The 18,366-nt window shown below is 38.8% G+C and overlaps 1 protein-coding gene across 1 annotated transcript in view; it reads left to right on the top strand.

Moving 5' to 3' along the window:
• LOC128661588 (cadherin-9-like) overlaps positions 1-18,366 on the top strand; it is a 569,287-nt gene that overhangs the window by 499,901 nt on the left and 51,020 nt on the right. Inside the window, exons 7-8 of the mRNA XM_053715826.1 lie at positions 16,245-16,381; positions 16,645-16,766. Coding sequence (XP_053571801.1) covers positions 16,245-16,381; positions 16,645-16,766 — 259 coding nt within the window. The remainder of the gene's footprint in view (positions 1-16,244; positions 16,382-16,644; positions 16,767-18,366) is intronic.

The raw sequence follows: 18,366 nt of genomic DNA, 5'->3' as shown, positions 1-18,366 counted from the left end.
TTATCAAGATTATCTGTAAATCAGGTAAAGGGAGAGGCCTTCTTAGGCTGTGTAAGGGATTTGTCCTCTCTGGGAGTGATTATCCCATTTCCTCTAGCAGAACAGGGTCAGGGATTTTATTCAAATCTTTTTGTAGTTCCCAAAGAGGAGGGGACTTTTTGACTCATTCTAGACTAGGCCCCTAGTTATCAAGCCGTCAACCTCAAATACGCTGGAATTCCGCAGCGTATTTGTGGCGAGGCTGATTCGCCTTAGTTATCAAGCCCTAGATACTGGCAAAAGTAGAATTAAGTGATGTAAGCTTCGATCCGCCGGATTCAGTCCGACACAGATCGATTCTTACGTCACTCCAGATGTTCCGCACACAAGTGCGGCACAATCTGACTACTTTTGCTAGTTATCAAAAAACTAGCAGGTACACTCGGCACTTTTCCAGCCCAGCATACCTGGTTTTCAAACCGCCGCCTCATAGGAATCAATGGGAGTCTGACCATAGCAAAAGTTCATCTTCGCTGCTGCCCGACATCCCATTGATTCCTATGGGAGCTGTCTGCACCTAACACCCTAACATGTACCCTGAGTCTAAACACCCCTAATCTGCCCCCTTACACCGCTGCAACTAAATAAATGTATTACCCCTGATCGGAAAAGCCAATAGAATGTGAGCTCAATCTGATTGGCTGATTGGATCAGCCAATCGGATTGAACTTCAATCTGATTGGCTGATTCAATCATCCAATCAGATTTTTCCTACCTTAATTCCAATTGGCTGATAGAATCCTATCAGCCAATCGGAATTGAAGGGACGCCATCTTGGATGACGTCCCTTAAAGGAACCTTCATTCAGTCGTCGGCCGTCGGGGAAGAAGGATGTTCCGCGTCGGTGAGATGAAGATGGATCCAGAAGAAAGAAGATTGAAGACTCCGCTTGGAAGATGACATCGCCCGGATGGAAGACTTCTTCAGCGCCGCCTGGATGATGACTTCATCGGATGGAAGACTTCTTCAGCGCGCCTTGGATGATGACTTCTGCCGCTCCGGATCTCCTCTTCGGTTCCATCGGTGGTCGGCTGGCTGAAGACGACTCAAGGTAGGATGATCTTCAGGGGGGGTAGTGTTAGGTTTATTTAAGGGGGGTTAGGGTTAGATTAGGGGTATGTGGGTGGTGGGTTTTAATGTTGGGGGGGTTGAATTTTTATTTTACAGGCAAAAGAGAAGAATTCTTTGGGGCATGCCCCGCAAAAGGCCCTTTTAAGGGCTGGTAAGGTAAAAAAGCTGGTAACTTTTTAATTTAGAATAGGGTAGGGCATTTTTTTATTTTGGGGGGCTTTGTTATTTTATTAGGGGGCTTAGATTAGGTGTAAGTAGCTTAAAATTGTTGTAATATTTTTTAAATGTTTGTAACTTATTTTTTTTTATTTTTTGTAACTTAGCTTTTTTATTTTTTGTACTTTAGTTAGTTTATTTAATTGTAGTTATTTGTAGGTAATGTAATTAATTTATTGATAGTGTAGTGTTAGGTTTAATTGTAACTTAGGTTAGGATTTATTTTACAGTTAATTTTGTATTTCTTTTAGCTAGGTAGTTATTAAATAGTTAATAACTATTTAATAACTATTCTAACTAGCTAAAATAAATACAAAGTTACCTGTAAAATAAATATAAATCCTAAAATAGCTACAATGTAATTATTAATTATATTGTAGCTATCTTAGAGTTTATTTTACAGGTAAGTATTTAGTTTTAAATAGGAATAATTTATTAAAATATAATGTAGTGTTAGGTGTAATTGTAACTTAGGCTAGTTTTTATTTTACAGGTTAATTTCTCTTTATTTTAACTAGGTAGCTATTAAATAGTTAATAACTATTTAATAGCTATTGTACCTAGTTAAAATAAATTGAAAGTTGCCTTTAAAATAAAAATAAATCCTAAGATAGCTACAATATAATTATTATTTATATTGTAGCTATATTAGGGTTTATTTTAAAGGTAAGTATTTAGTTTTAAATAGGATTAACTTAGTTAATAAGAAAAATATTATTTAGATTTATATAATTAATATTTAAGTTAGGGGGGGTGTTAGGGTTAGTGTTAAAATTAGGTTTAGGGGTTAATCATTTTATTACAGTGGCGGCAGTGTAGGGGGGGCAGGATAGGGGTTAATACATTTATTATAGGTGGCGACGGTGTAGGGGGGGCAGATTAGAGGTTAATAAGTTTAATATAGGTTGTGGCGGGGTCCAGGAGCGGCGGTTTAGGGGTTAAACTATTTATTTCGTTGCGGCGAGGTCCGGGATCTGCAGGATAGGGGTTAATAACTTTATTATAGGTGGCGACGGTATAGGGGGGGCAGGATAGGGGTTACTAGGTATAATGTAGGTGGCGGCGGTGTCCGGGAGCGGCGGTTTAGGGGTTAATACATTTATAATAGTTGCGGCGGGGTCTAGGAGCGGCGGTTTAAGGGTTAATAACTTTATTGAGTTGCGGGGGTCTCCGGGGGCGCCGGTATAGGGGGTAGAACAGTGTAGTTAGTGTGGGTGCTTAGTCACAGGGTATCAATAAAGCTGGTTAAAAGCCGAAGAGCAGCGAGATCGGATGAGTGATAACTCTCACAGTCCGCTGCTCATCGCCTCGTACTTGGTGCGCGGCTTTTTGACAGCTTTTTTGATAACTTAGGCGAAATTTTGGAGGTCCGCGGCGGCGATGGTAGGCGAGCTTAGGCGGGCGTATTGAACCGGCGAAGGCAGGTAAAGTAGACGGCTTGATAACTAAGCCCCATAGTCTCTCAACAAGTTTCTCAAGGTCCCGTCCTTCAAAATAGAGACTATTCATTCTATTCTCCTTCTAGTTCAGGAGCGTCAGTTTATGACCACTATAAACCTAAAGGATGTGTATCTTCATGTGGCCAGTGGTGGCTCCTTACCTGGACGATATCTTGGTCCAGGTGCCATCTTTTCAGTCAGCAAGATCCCATACAGATTCTCTGTTAGCTATTCTCTGCTCTCACGGGTGGACAGTGAATCTAGGGAAAAGTTCCTTGGTGCCAATTACCAGGGTATGTTTTCTAGGGACAATCATAGACTCAGTATCTATGAAGATTTTTCTCAGAGGTCAGAAAATTTAAGTTTCTGGAGGCCTGTTGTTCTCTTCAGTCCTCAATGTAGCTCGCTCCCGCTTTCAGACAGAGCAGGAGCAAGCTACATTGAGTGTAATGGCGCGATTGGGCCAGGCTGTGACTAGACAGCTGCCCAGATGCACTTAGAGGGAAAACCAGACTCGCTCAGTATAGCACAGAGGGTGGGTCTGAAAAACCCTCTTTTTTAATAAAAATGTCACCGGCAATATTATGTTACATAAAGCTAGCACTAATATAATGTTATATAATTCTGCACTATGTGCAGAATTATATAACATTATTTTCTAGGTTTACTGCCCCTTTAAGGTTCTATTTACAGGCTACAAGAGACTTTCATCAAACTTCTACTCTCTCCTTCTGGTTCATGTAATGCTCGTGGGCTATTTCTCTATCGGATCAAACTTGGCCAGTAGTCTTCTTATCCCGTCATTAAGTGGAAAGATAGTAAATATCCCAGAACAGAGTGAGTTTATGAAATGAGGTAAGCAGTACTCACGGTAGACAGGGTAGTCCTTCACGGCAATAAGATGAAGGCAGAGAATGGTCAAGACAGGCAAAGTCCAGCAACAAGAAGGCAATCCAGCAGTATAACAGTTCAGGGGTAAACCAATAGAATGGTCAGTAACAGGCAGGTGTCAGCAACAAAGGAAATCAAGCACTATAACAGTTCAGGGATAAACCAATAGAATGGACAGACAGGCAGAGTTCAGCAATGATAAGGCAATCCAGCAATACAAGGGTTAAGCAGGCAGAGTGGTCAGACAGGCAGAGTTCAGTAATGATATGGCAATCCAGCAGTACAAGGGTTAAGCAAGGAGAGTGGTCAGACAGACAGAGCTCAGTAACAATATGGCAATCCAGCAGTACAAGGGTTAAGCAAGCAGAGTGGTCAGACAGGCAGATTTTAGTAACGATATAGCAATCCAGCAGTACAAGGGATATGCAAGAAGAGTGGTCAGACAGGCAGAGTTCAGTAAAAATATGGCAATCCAGCAATACAAGTAATACAGCACCCAGGAGTACACACAGTTACACCTATACTTGGGCAGTGTAGTAATGAAAATAGAGTACTTACATAGGCGCAGATTGGAGCCAAGGAGGACACACAGGTGCAATCAGGAGCGGCATCCAGGAGAGAGAGACAGTGTGTGGTGATGACATCATCACCAGACGCTCTGAAACACCGCCGCATCTATGGCAATAGCCATAGCAATGAGTCGCCACTGCCACGTCTATGGCAACAGCCATAGCGAGCAGCGGTGCGGAGGCAGCGTGACAGTTGAGAAGTGTTTTTTGATTGGCTTATGAGACAGCTGGGCAGTTCCAACTAGTAATTGAATGGATTTGTGGACTCTCCATGCCATTGGAAATAAAACATAATTTACACTTACCTGATAAAAACTTTTTTTTTTCCTGGTATGGAGAGTCCACTACATGCACTTATTTTAAAGACGCCTTTTTGTCATTTTTCTAAACCTCAGGCACCTCTATGCCCTTTGTGTCTTCTCTTTCCATAATTCATCAGCTGAATGACTGGAGATTGTGGGTAATGGGAGGATACTTGAAGCTTTGCTGGGGTGTTCTTTGCCTCCACCTGGTGGCCAGGAGTTGTATTCCCACTAGTAATTGAATGGATAATTTTTCAGGTAAGTATAATTATGTTATTTCTATAAATGAGTAAATTCACTATTTTATAGACATGTGGTTGTTGCACTGAATTAGTTTCAAATTTCCATATTGAAAAAAAAATCATAAAATGCATAATTTTATGAATTTACATGAACCATGTAGACTAGCATTTAAGGGTTAAAAATGAAAAATGCTTCACAAGAAAAAAAAAATGTTGATTAAGGTAGCTTGATCAGTTCCTTACAAATGGGGACAGATGTATGCCTTTGACAGATCGATTTTCAACAGTGAATTAAAACAACATTTTTTATATATATATACACAGCACATAGAGCAACTCTTACATTGAGATACATACACATACAGTGTATATATATATATATATATAATTATTTTTTCAGAAGGAAGTACATTTATCCTACCTTTTAGATTTGTGCAATTAGTTCCAATTAAACATATACAGTATCTACTAAGTCCCACTTATGCTCCCCTCCCCACAATTTCATAGCACACAGACATAGGAGATACTAGCTGGAGACACAGGACTTGCTGTTACTGTGTAGCTAACTGTGCTGTGGTTGTGAAGGGAGAAGGCCATAAAACCAGCAGACAATTTGCACAAGTAAACATATCACTCATGCTGGCTGTTTTCTCCATGCTAAATGCCCAGCCCCAGCTGCTGTCCTGAGATCATAACATTCATCTCCTGCTGTCACTTAAAGCCTCTACCGGATAAAATGTAGCAGTCATTCCTGCGCTTCTCCTCAGGGCCTAATATTTAACCCAACACCAGGTCACAATTTTTAGTAAGTTTGAACTTTGGGGTGCATGGCACAATCAAGCTCTGCTGTAAAGCAGCAGAGTACACTGTATACTATCAGTGCTCAGTCGGGGTGCTTATTTTGCTGCAGATACCGGCTAATTAAAAAGGCAAAGGCTATGTATTTTTAATGTGGCTGGGGGCAATAATTTGGTGTGCAAATTTGTTATTAAAAAGGGTAGTATTCTTTTTTCTTATAGAGCCAGGAGTGGGTTTTTCTTCCTTTTTCTCACCTATTGCCCTATTTGCCTGCCCCTAAAATGGCCCTGGTTGGGAGGTATAGACCCCTGTATAAAACAGCCTCATTATCTCCCTGTTTAAAGGGAAAGATTGAGCCATGTCCTGCCCACAGCCCGTTCAAACACACCCATGGATCACCCACAACCCCATCTCCAGTTTGTGAACCCATACACAGATTTGTTATAATGCTGTGAATGGTTTCTGATGCATAACAAAATTGACTTAATGTTCCTCTAAGTAAGCACAACCAACATTCAAATACATTTAGCAGTCATCATCAATACTTATCTATACTATCACAAAGTTTTAACATTGGCTGTACATATTTTATTTCTGTTTAGGTCTGCAAAATCTCTTGCAACAACTTCACAAATAGCTTAAAGGACCATTATAGTCCTAAAATGACATGCTCAAATCTTTTAGACTATTAACCCTAGACTATTGTGTGTTAAACCCCAGTCCCAAGTGAAAAGCACCACTTTTCCAATCTGCGTTGCTAGTTGCACGACTCAAATGTGGTGGATTAGAGCATGCAATGTTTTTTTTTAGCCCTTTAAAAAAAACAATGTTTAATTTTTTTTAAGATTTTAAAGATGAAAACGATCTGATTAAACATTTAGGCCTAGATTTAGAGTTCGGCGGTAGCCGTCAAAACCAGCGTTAGAGGCTCCTAACGCTGGTTTTGGGCGCCCGCTGGTATTTGGAGTCAGTGATTAAAGGGTCTAACGCTCACTTTACAGCCGCGACTTTTCCATACCGCAGATCCCCCTACGCCATTTGCGTAGCCTATCTTTTCAATGGGATCTTCCTAACGCCGGTATTTAGAGTCGTTTCTGCAGTGAGCGTTAGAGCTCTAACGACAAGATTCCAGCCGCCTGAAAATAGCAGGAGTTAAGAGCTTTCTGGCTAACGCCGGTTTATAAAGCTCTTAACTACTGTACCCTAAAGTACACTAACACCCATAAACTACCTATGTACCCCTAAACCGAGGTCCCCCCACATCGCCGCCACTCGATTAAAAATTTTAACCCCTAATCTGCCGACCGCTACCTACGTTATACTTATGTACCCCTAATCTGCTGCCCCTAACACCGCCGACCCCTGTATTATATCTATTAACCCCTAACTTGCCCCCCACAACGTCGCCGCAAGCTACTTAAAATAATTAACCCCTAATCTTCCGACCGCAAATCGCCGCCACCTACGTTATCCCTATGTACCCCTAATCTGCTACCCCTAACATCGCCGACCCCTATGTTATATTTATTAACCCCTAATCTGCCCCCCACAACGTCGCCGACACCTACCTACACTTATTAACCCCTAATCTGCCGAGCGGACCTGAGCGCTACTATAATAAAGTTATTAACCCCTAATCCGCCTCACTAACCCTATCATAAATAGTATTAACCCCTAATCTGCCCTCCCTAACATCGCCGACACCTACCTTCAATTATTAACCCCTAATCTGCCGACCGGAGCTCACCGCTATTCTAATAAATGTATTAACCCCTAAAGCTAAGTCTAACCCTAACACTAACACCCCCCTAAGTTAAATATAATTTTTATCTAACGAAATAAATTAACTCTTATTAAATAAATAATTCCTATTTAAAGCTAAATACTTACCTGTAAAATAAATCCTAATATAGCTACAATATAATTTATAATTATATTATAGCTATTTTAGGATTAATATTTATTTTACAGGCAACTTTGTAATTATTTTAACCAGGTACAATAGCTATTAAATAGTTAAGAACTATTTAATAGTTACCTAGTTAAAATAATAACAAATTTACCTGTAAAATAAATCCTAACCTAAGATATAATTAAACCTAACACTACCCTATCAATAAAATAATTAAATAAACTACCTACAATTACCTACAATTAACCTAACACTACACTATCAATAAATTAATTAAACACAATTGCTACAAATAAATAAAATTAAATAAACTATCTAAAGTACAAAAAATAAAAAAGAACTAAGTTACAGAAAATAATAAAATATTTACAAAGATAAGAAAAATATTACAACAATTTTAAACTAATTACACCTACTCTAAGCCCCCTAATAAAATAACAAAGCCCCCCAAAATAAAAAATTCCCTACCCTATTCTAAAATACAAATATTACAAGCTCTTTACCTTACCAGCCCTGAACAGGGCCCTTTGCGGGGCATGCCCCAAGAATTTCAGCTCTTTTGCCTGTAAAAAAAAACATACAATACCCCCCCCCAACATTACAACCCACCACCCACATACCCCTAATCTAACCCAAACCCCCCTTAAATAAACCTAACACTACCCCCCTGATGATCTTCCTACCTTGTCTTCACCATGCCAGGTTCACCGATCCGTCCTGGCTCCAAGATCTTCATCCAACCCAAGCGGGGGCTAGACATCCACTGAAGAAGTCCAGAAGAGGGTCCAAAGTCTTCCTCCTATCCGGCAAGAAGAGGACATCCGGACCGGCAAACATCTTCTCCAAGCGGCATCTTCTATCTTCTTCCATCCGATGACGACCGGCTCCATCTTGAAGACCTCCAGCGCGGATCCATCCTCTTCTTCCGACGACTAGACGACGAATGACGGTTCCTTTAAGGGACGTCATCCAAGATGGCGTCCCTCGAATTCCGATTGGCTGATAGGATTCTATCAGCCAATCGGAATTAAGGTAGGAATTTTCTGATTGGCTGTTCCGATCAGCCAATAGAATGCGAGCTCAATCTGATTGGCTGATTGGATCAGCCAATCGGATTGAACTTGATTCTGATTGGCTGATTCCATCAGCCAATCAGAAAATTCCTACCTTAATTCCGATTGGCTGATAGAATCCTATCAGCCAATCGGAATTCGAGGGACGCCATCTTGGATGACGTCCCTTAAAGGAACCGTCATTCGTCGTCTAGTCGTCGGAAGAAGAGGATGGATCCGCGCTGGAGGTCTTCAAGATGGAGCCGGTCGTCATCGGATGGAAGAAGATAGAAGATGCCGCTTGGAGAAGATGTTTGCCGGTCCGGATGTCCTCTTCTTGCCGGATAGGAGGAAGACTTTGGACCCTCTTCTGGACTTCTTCAGTGGATGTCTAGCCCCCGCTTGGGTTGGATGAAGATCTTGGAGCCAGGACGGATCGGTGAACCTGGCATGGTGAAGACAAGGTAGGAAGATCATCAGGGGGGTAGTGTTAGGTTTATTTAACGGGGGTTTGGGTTAGATTAGGGGTATGTGGGTGGTGGGTTGTAATGTTGGGGGGGGGGGGTATTGTATGTTTTTTTTTACAGGCAAAAGAGCTGAAATTCTTGGGGCATGCCCCGCAAAGGGCCCTGTTCAGGGCTGGTAAGGTAAAAGAGCTTGTAATATTTGTATTTTAGAATAGGGTAGTGAATTTTTTATTTTGGGGGGCTTTGTTATTTTATTAGGGGGCTTAGAGTAGGTGTAATTAGTTTAAAATTGTTGTAATATTTTTCTTATCTTTGTAAATATTTTATTATTTTCTGTAACTTAGTTCTTTTTTATTTTTTGTACTTTAGATAGTTTATTTAATTTTATTTATTTGTAGCAATTGTGTTTAATTAATTTATTGATAGTGTAGTGTTAGGTTAATTGTAGGTAATTGTAGGTAGTTTATTTAATTATTTTATTGATAGGGTAGTGTTAGGTTTAATTATATCTTAGGTTAGGATTTATTTTACAGGTAAATTTGTTATTATTTTAACTAGGTAACTATTAAATAGTTCTTAACTATTTAATAGCTATTGTACCTGGTTAAAATAATTACAAAGTTGCCTGTAAAATAAATATTAATCCTAAAATAGCTATAATATAATTATAATTTATATTGTAGCTATATTAGGATTTATTTTACAGGTAAGTATTTAGCTTTAAATAGGAATCATTTATTTAATAAGAGTTAATTTATTTCGTTAGATAAAAATTATATTTAACTTAGGGGGGTGTTAGTGTTAGGGTTAGACTTAGCTTTAGGGGTTAATACATTTATTAGAATAGCGGTGAGCTCCGGTCGGCAGATTAGGGGTTAATAATTGAAGGTAGGTGTCGGCGATGTTAGGGAGGGCAGATTAGGGGTTAATACTATTTATGATAGGGTTAGTGAGGCGGATTAGGGGTTAATAACTTTATTATAGTAGCGCTCAGGTCCGCTCGGCAGATTAGGGGTTAATAAGTGTAGGCAGGTGTCGGCGACGTTGTGGGGGGCAGATTAGGGGTTAATAAATATAACATAGGGGTCGGCGATGTTAGGGCAGCAGATTAGGGGTACATAGGGATAACGTAGGTGGCGGCGGTTTACGGAGCGGCAGATTAGGGGTTAAAAGTGTAATGCAGGGGTCAGCGATAGCGGGGGCGGCAGATTAGGAGTTAATAAGTGTAAGGTTAGGGGTGTTTAGACTCGGGGTACATGTTAGGGTGTTAGGTGCAGACGTAGGAAGTGTTTCCCCATAGGAAACAATGGGGCTGCGTTAGGAGCTGAACGCTGCTTTTTTGCAGGTGTTAGGTTTTTTTTCAGCTCAAACAGCCCCATTGTTTCCTATGGGAGAATCGTGCACGAGCACGTTTTTGATGCCGGCCGCGTCCGTAAGCAACTCTGGTATCGAGAGTTGCATTTGCGGTAAAAATGCTCTACGCTCCTTTTTTGGAGCCTAACGCAGCATTTGTTTGAACTCTCGATACCAGAGTTAAATTTATGGTGCGGCCAGAAAAAAACCCGCGGAGCGTTAACAGCCCTTTTACCGCCGAACTCTAAATCTAGGCCTAAGGGAGAGAAAAAGATGGTACTTTTAAGTGCTATTTTAATTTGATATTAATTTTAAATGATCTAATCTAAATGAATTTATCATATACCCCTTTTAACTTATATCTCAATTTATATGATTTATAAAACCCCATAATAACTGTGTAAGCATTGCATTTCCTGGGGTTCCCACTGAGGTTTACAGTCAAAAGAAAGGATAATTGTTAAATTAATAACTTTCCAATTTATTTCTATTATCTTTTTTGTTTCAGTCTCTTTGTATCCTTTGTTGAAAAGTATACCTAGATAGGCTGAGAAAATGCTGATGGGTGGCTGAAAATATATGCCTTTTATCATTGACTTTCAGCTAGCTCCCAGTAATGCATTGCTGCTTTTTCAACAAAGCATGCCAAGAGTGTGAAGCAAATAAGAAAATAGTAAGTAAGTAAACTGGAAAGTTGTTCACAATTTTATGAGGTTTCTGAATCATAAAAGAAAACATTAGGGGGGTTATGTTGCTTTTAAGTCACCTAAAACTTAGGTTGAATTCCCTAAAATTAGGCACAATAAATATGCTACAATGTGCTTCTGTGATTAGCTCTGAAAACTGTGGGATTTCAAGGTACAATGATGAGAGGTTTTGATGCATACTGCAAACTTTAGATTCTTATTCATACTATTTTCTACACTGTGATTGCTTAGTTAGTGTATTAGCTAAACTGCATCAGCAAAGGAAGAGCTTTTTCCAAGGATATGTTCCTTTAATGTTCAACAGTTTACATTTTCCCATCAAGATAATAGTTTAATTTATTTAAAATATTAACGGCTAGATTTAGAGTTTGGCGGTAGCCGTCAAAACCAGCGTTAGAGGCTCCTAACGCTGGTTTTGGGCTACCGCTGGTATTTAGAGTCAGTCAGAAAAGGGTCTAACGCTCACTTTGCAGCCGCGACTTTTCCATACCGCAGATCCCCCTACGCCATTTGCGTATCCTATCTTTTCAATGGGATCTTTCTAACACTGGTATTTAGAGTCTTGGATGAAGTGAGCGTTAGAAATCTAACAACAAAACTCCAGCCGCAGAAAAAAGTCAGTAGTTAAGAGCTTTCTGGGCTAACGCCGGTTTATAAAGCTCTTAACTACTGTGCTCTAAAGTACACTAACACCCATAAACTACCTATGTACCCCTAAACCGAGGTCCCCCCACATCGCCGCCACTCTATTAAAATTTTTTAAACCCTAATCTGCCGACCGCACACCGCCACCACCTACTTTATCCCTATGTACCCCTAATCTGCTGCCCCTAGTACCGCCGACACCTACATAATATTTATTAACCCCTAATCTGCCACCCCCAACGTCGCCGCCACCTACCTACAATTATTAACCCCTAATCTGCCGACCGCAAACCGCTGCAACCTACGTTATCCCTATGTACCCCTAATCTGCTGCCCCTAACACCGCCGACCCCTATATTATATTTATTAACCCCTAATCTGCCGCCCCAACGTCGCCTCCACCTACCTACAATAATTAACCCCTAATCTGCCGACCGGATCTCACCGCTACTCTAATAAATGTATTAACCCCTAAAGCTAAGTCTAACCCTAACACTAACACCCCCCTAAATTAAATATAATTTAAATCTAACAAAATAAATTAACTCTTATTAAATAAATTAATCATATTTAAAGCTAAATACTTACCTGTAAAATAAACCCTAATATAGCTACAATATAAATTATAATTATATTGTAGCTATTTTAGGATTAATATTTATTTTACAGGTATCTTTGTATTTATTTTAACCAGGTACAATAGCTATTAAATAGTCAATAACTATTTAATAGCTACCTAGTTAAAATAATTACAAAATTAACTGTAAAATAAATCCTAACCTAAGTTACAATTAAACCTAACACTACACTAGCAATAAATTAATTAAATAAAATACCTACAATTATCTACAATTAAACCTAACACTACACTATCAATAAATTAATTACATAAAATACCTACAATTAAATACAATTAAATAAGCTAACTAAAGTACAAAAAATAAAAAAGAACTAAGTTACAAAAAATAAAAAAATATTTACAAACATAAGAAAAATATTACAACAATTTTAAACTAATTACACCTACTCTAAGCCCCCTAATAAAATAACAAAGACCCCCAAAATAAAAAAATGCCCTACCCTATTCTAAAATTAAAATAGAAAAGCTCTTTTACCTTACCAGCCCTTAAAAGGCATGCCCCAAAGAATTCAGCTCTTTTGCCTGGAAAAAAAAACATACAATACCCCCCCCCAACATTACAACCCACCACCCACATACCCCTAATCTAACCCAAACCCCCCTTAAATAAACCTAACACTAAGCCCCTGAAGATCTTCCTACCTTATCTTCACCACACCGGGTATCAGCGATCCGTCCAGGCTCCGATGTCTTGATCCAAGCCCAAGCGGGGGGCTGAAGACATCCATCCTCCGGCTGAAGTCTTGATCCAAGCGGGCAGAAGAGGACATCCGAACCGGCAAACAGATTCAAGTTCAATCCGATTGGCTGATCCGATCAGCCAATCAGATTGAGCTCGCATACTATTGGCTAATCGGAACAGCCAATAGAATGCAATCTCAATCTGATTGGCTGATCGGATAAGCCAATCGGATTGAACTTGAATCTGATTGGCTGATTCCATCAGCCAATCAGAATTTTCCTACCTTAATTCCGATTGGCTGATAGAATCCTATCAGCCAATCGGAATTCAAGGGACGCCATCTTGGATGACGTCCCTTAAAGGAACCGTCATTCGTCGGGAAGTCGTCGGTGAAGATGGATGGATCCGCGCTGGAGGTCTTGAAGATCAGCCGGTTGTCATCGGATGGAAGAACATAGAAGATGCGGCTTGGATGAAGATGTTTGCCGGTCCGGATGTCCTCTTCTGCCCGCTTGGATCAAGACTTCAGCCGGAGGATGGATGTCTTCAGCCCCCCGCTTGGGCTTGGATCAAGACAGCGGAGCCTGGGCGGATCGCTGATACCCGGTGTGGTGAAGATAAGGTAGGAAGATCTTCAGGGGCTTAGTGTTAGGTTTATTTAAGGGGGGTTTGGGTTAGATTAGGGGTATGTGGGTGGTGGGTTGTAATGTTGGGGGGGGTATTGTATGTTTTTTTTCCAGGCAAAAGAGCTGAATTCTTTGGGGCATGCCCCGCAAATGGCCCTTTTAAGGGCTGGTAAGGTAAAAGAGCTTTTCTATTTTAATTTTAGAATAGGGTAGGGCATTTTTTCATTTTGGGGGTCTTTGTTATTTTATTAGGGGGCTTAGAGTAGGTGTAATTAGTTTAAAATTGTTGTAATATTTTTCTAATGTTTGTAAAAAAAATTTTATTTTTTGTAACTTAGTTCTTTTTTATTTTTTGTACTTTAGTTAGTTTATTTAATTGTATTTAATTGTAGGTATTTTATTTAACTAATTTATTGATAGTGTAGTGTTAGGTTTAATTGTAACTTAGGTTAGGATTTATTTTACAGGTAATTTTGTAATTATTTTAACTAGGTAGCTATTAAATAGTTATTGACTATTTAATAGCTATTGTACCTGGTTAAAATAAATACAAAGTTACCTGTAAAATAAATATTAATCCTAAAATAGCTACAATATAATTATAATTTATATTGTAGCTATATTAGAGTTTATTTTACAGGTAAGTATTTAGCTTTAAATAGGATTAATTTATTTAATAAGAGTTAATTTATTTTGTTAGATTTAAATTATATTTAACTTAGGGGGGTGTTAGTGTTAGGGTTAGACTTAGCTTTAGGGGTTAATACATTTATTAGAGTAGCGGTGAGATCCGGTCGGCAGATTAGGGGTTAATTATTGTAGGCAGGTGGAGGCGACGTTGGGGGCGGCAGATTAGGGGTTAATAAATATAATATAGGGGTTGGCGGTGTTAGGGGCAGCAGATTAGGGGTACATAGGGATAACATAGGTTGCGGCGGTGTACGGAGCGGCAGATTAGGGGTTAATAATAATATGCAGGGGTCAGCGATAGCGGGGCGGCAGATTAGGGGTTAATAAATATAATATAGGGGTCGGCGGTGTTAGGGGCAGCAGATTAGGGGTACATAGGTATAATGTAGGTTGCAACGGTGTACGGAGCGGCAGATTAGGGGTTAATAATAATATGCAGGGGTCAGCGATAGCGGGGGCGGCAGATTAAGGGTTAATAAGTTTAAGGTTAGGGGTGTTTAGACTCGGGGTTCATGTTAGGGTGTTAGGTGCAGACTTAGGAAGTGTTTCCCCATAGGAAACAATGGGGCTGCGTTAGGAGCTTAACGCTGCTTTTTTGCAGGTGTTAGGTTTTTTTTCAGCTCAAACTTCCCCATTGTTTTCTATGGGGGAATCGTGCATGAGCACGTTTTTGAAGCTGGCCGCGTCCGCAAGCAACGCTGGTATCGAGAGTTGCAGTGGCGGTAAATATGCTCTACGCTCCCTTTTTTGGAGCCTAACGCAGCCATTCTGTGAACTCTAAATACCAGCGGTATTTAAAAGGTGCGGGGGGAAAAAAAGCATGCGTAGCTAACGCACCCCTTTGGCCGCAGAACTCTAAATCTAGCCGTTAGTTTGAATGCAGATCTTTTGCAATTTGGTGCCTTACTGTGATTATATAGAGTACTGTACACATATAAATATGAGTTGGATTTCCCTTTAAAGGGCCATAATACCTAAATGTTGAAACACTTGAAAGTGATGCAGTATAGCTGTAAAAAGCTGACTAGAAAATATCACCTGAACATCTCTATGTAAAAAAGAAAGATATTTTACCTCAAAAGTTCCTCAGTAACCACGTCCCATTTAAAGGACTTCTAAGCAGCAAATCAGTATGTCTGTCCTGGAAAAGCTAAGGGAATGAGCCTTGTGCACTCTCATGTTATTTCCCTATTCAGTTTAAGGAAGTTTACTATGAAATCTCATGAGAGTTAAGTCAAATCTCATAAGATCACAGTAAAAGAGTTCATGACCTCAGCACTGTTGATGCTTATTGGCTGCAGTTAATTTCCACAATTTTTTTTTTAACCTGCAGCTGGGCAGCAGTTGAATCATAACGTTTTACACAGCACTTACTCTGCTGAGCTGAGGAGATTGTGAGGTAAAATATCTTCCTTTTTTACATAGAGATGCTCAGGTGATATTTGTCAGCTTTTTGCAGTTATACTGCATAATTTTCAAGTGATTTAGCTTATGAGTATTGTGTCCCTTTAAATGTAGTGTTTTTTCCGCATTTGCACATATACAGGAGGTACATGTGATACATGGAGTTAAAGCTAACCTTATAAACGAAAGCCGTTTCTGAAAGTTTGCTGAGAGATATATATTTATGCATAACATCAACTGTCTTGGTAGAGACCATGAAGATGTATCAGGAATATGCTATTTTAAACTGTAACAACACGTGCATTTGCTTTTATTTATAAATATCAGGAAGCCTGCTTCTAGCACAGTCTTGAAAGTTAGAACATCCATTCTACTGTTAAGGAATAGTTCATTTAAGGGTATACATAAATAAATTATGTCACAATAAATTAATTATTTCACAGTTGATGTGTGCACTGACATATAACACAAAAATATATTAACCTTTCTTTTCAAACAGATATACAATTGATCGCAATACTGATTTGGATAGAATATTTAATATTTACTCAGGAAATGGTTCAATATTTCTATCAGCCACTCTTGACCGAGAAGAAAGCTCCTGGTACAACATTTCTGTAATAGCAACAGAAACAAGTGAGTTAATGGTTGATGTATTTCAAATATCAAAGTAAGTGTGTTATACTAATTATAATATACTAATACTTCATACTCATCGTTTAATTAATTACTTTAAAAAAAATATTTATTACATTCTGAAAATAAAGTTATATTACTATTTGAATGACATAAATAATAGCACAACACAAATAAATTATAATACTTATTTTAAAGTAAGTGAATTTAAAATGGTCCTACTAATTAATTGTAATTAATTGTGGTCTTTAAACTTATTTTAGAAAACCCCAAGCAAAGTGCACTTGCTCAAGTATATATTAAAATATTGGACATTAACGATCATGCACCAGCTCTTGCTAAATATTACGAAACTTTTGTATGTGAAAATGCCAAATCTGGACAGGTAAGTCTCTAATAAATTATTTAAACTTAAGAACATGTGTCTTTTACTCTATAAACATTTTTTTCAGTAATGTTCTAACAACTTACAGAAATGTTTAATTATTATTTTATTATGTATTCCATAATAACGCCTAGATTTAGAGTTCTGCGTTAGCCGTCCAAACCAGCATTAGGGGGTCCTAACGCTGGTTTTTACCGCCCACTGGTATTTAGAGTCAGTCATAAAAGGGTCTAATGCTCACTTTCCAGCCGCAACTTTTGCATACCGCAGATTCCCCTACGCCAATTGCGTATCCTATCTTTTCAATGGGATCTTTCTAACGCTGGTATTTAGAATCTTGGCTGAAGTGAGCGTTAGAAATCTAACGACAAGACTCCAGCCGCAGAGAAAAGCCAGGAGTTAAGAGTTTTCTGGGCTAACGCCGGTTCATCCAGCCGCGACTTTTCCATACCGCAGATTCCCCTACGCCAATTGCGTATCCTATCTTTTCAATGGGATCTTTCTAACGCTGGTATTTAGAGTCTTGGCTGAAGTGAGCGTTAGAAATCTAACGACAAGACTCCAGCCGCAGAGAAAAGCCAGGAGTTAAGAGTTTTCTGGGCTAACGCCGGTTCATAAAGCTCTTCACTACTGTGCTCTTAAGTACACTAACACTGTTGGATATGGGTTTAGACAGGAGCGCCAATGAAGTCAAGGTCTGGTGTGTATGTGAGGGATGTGTTCACACTAATATAAATAGAACCCCTAAGTCAGGGCTACTTCCTTATGTTGAACTGCAGAGACTATAATACTTATGAAATGTGGATAAAGGTTAAAATCACAATTTTAATACATACATAAATCTGAATCCAAGATATATAAAAACATATGAGCTTAAAAACAATATAAGCTTAAAAACAATATAAATTAATGATACAGAATAATGATAGGGATAAATGTCCCTACAGGGGCAGAGTGTCCCAGATCAAATAGTAGCAATACCTTTATATTATGGGTATAAGAATGGTGTACATAGAGTTGTAGAAGTTTTTGTAAGACTTAACTACCCTCTACTCCATAGGGATTAAGTCTATCCAATTGGGTAATACAGAACAATGGTAAAATAATGGTAAAATAATGTCTACTAGTATAGTAGATACAGTATTAACAAAGATAGGAAAGCAGCAGAACATATGATTCACATGTGAAGAAAAACTAAAATGAGAGAGGGTGATCAAAAAAATAAAATAAACTAGTGTGTACACAAGCTAGTGTTGATAAAAAAATATATATAAAAAATGAAAAATGTTAACACAAAAAATTGAAAAAAATTAACACAAAAAAGCTGGTTAACGAATCACACAGGGAGTGGTGTGTGAAAATGGTGTGTGACAAAAAATGACAGAAAAGGTAAGAACAATTGGGAAAAGTGTCAAATGTAGAACGTTATAAGTGAATACATATATGTATATTGGTGGCAGTGTTCTAATCCAAACTAAAATATAGTATAAAATATTACAAACTAATGTCCATAAACATCAAATGGTGGTGACATTATGGTGATCCTGATGAAAAAAGTGTGTCCAAAGCATATAGTGAAAAAGATAGTTCCAATAAACAG

This window comes from Bombina bombina, chromosome 5, assembly GCF_027579735.1.
Source record: "Bombina bombina isolate aBomBom1 chromosome 5, aBomBom1.pri, whole genome shotgun sequence".
Lineage (NCBI taxonomy): Eukaryota > Metazoa > Chordata > Amphibia > Anura > Bombinatoridae > Bombina > Bombina bombina.
Note: the sequence above shows the minus strand (reverse complement) of the source record. Positions and strands in the feature narration are given on the sequence as shown.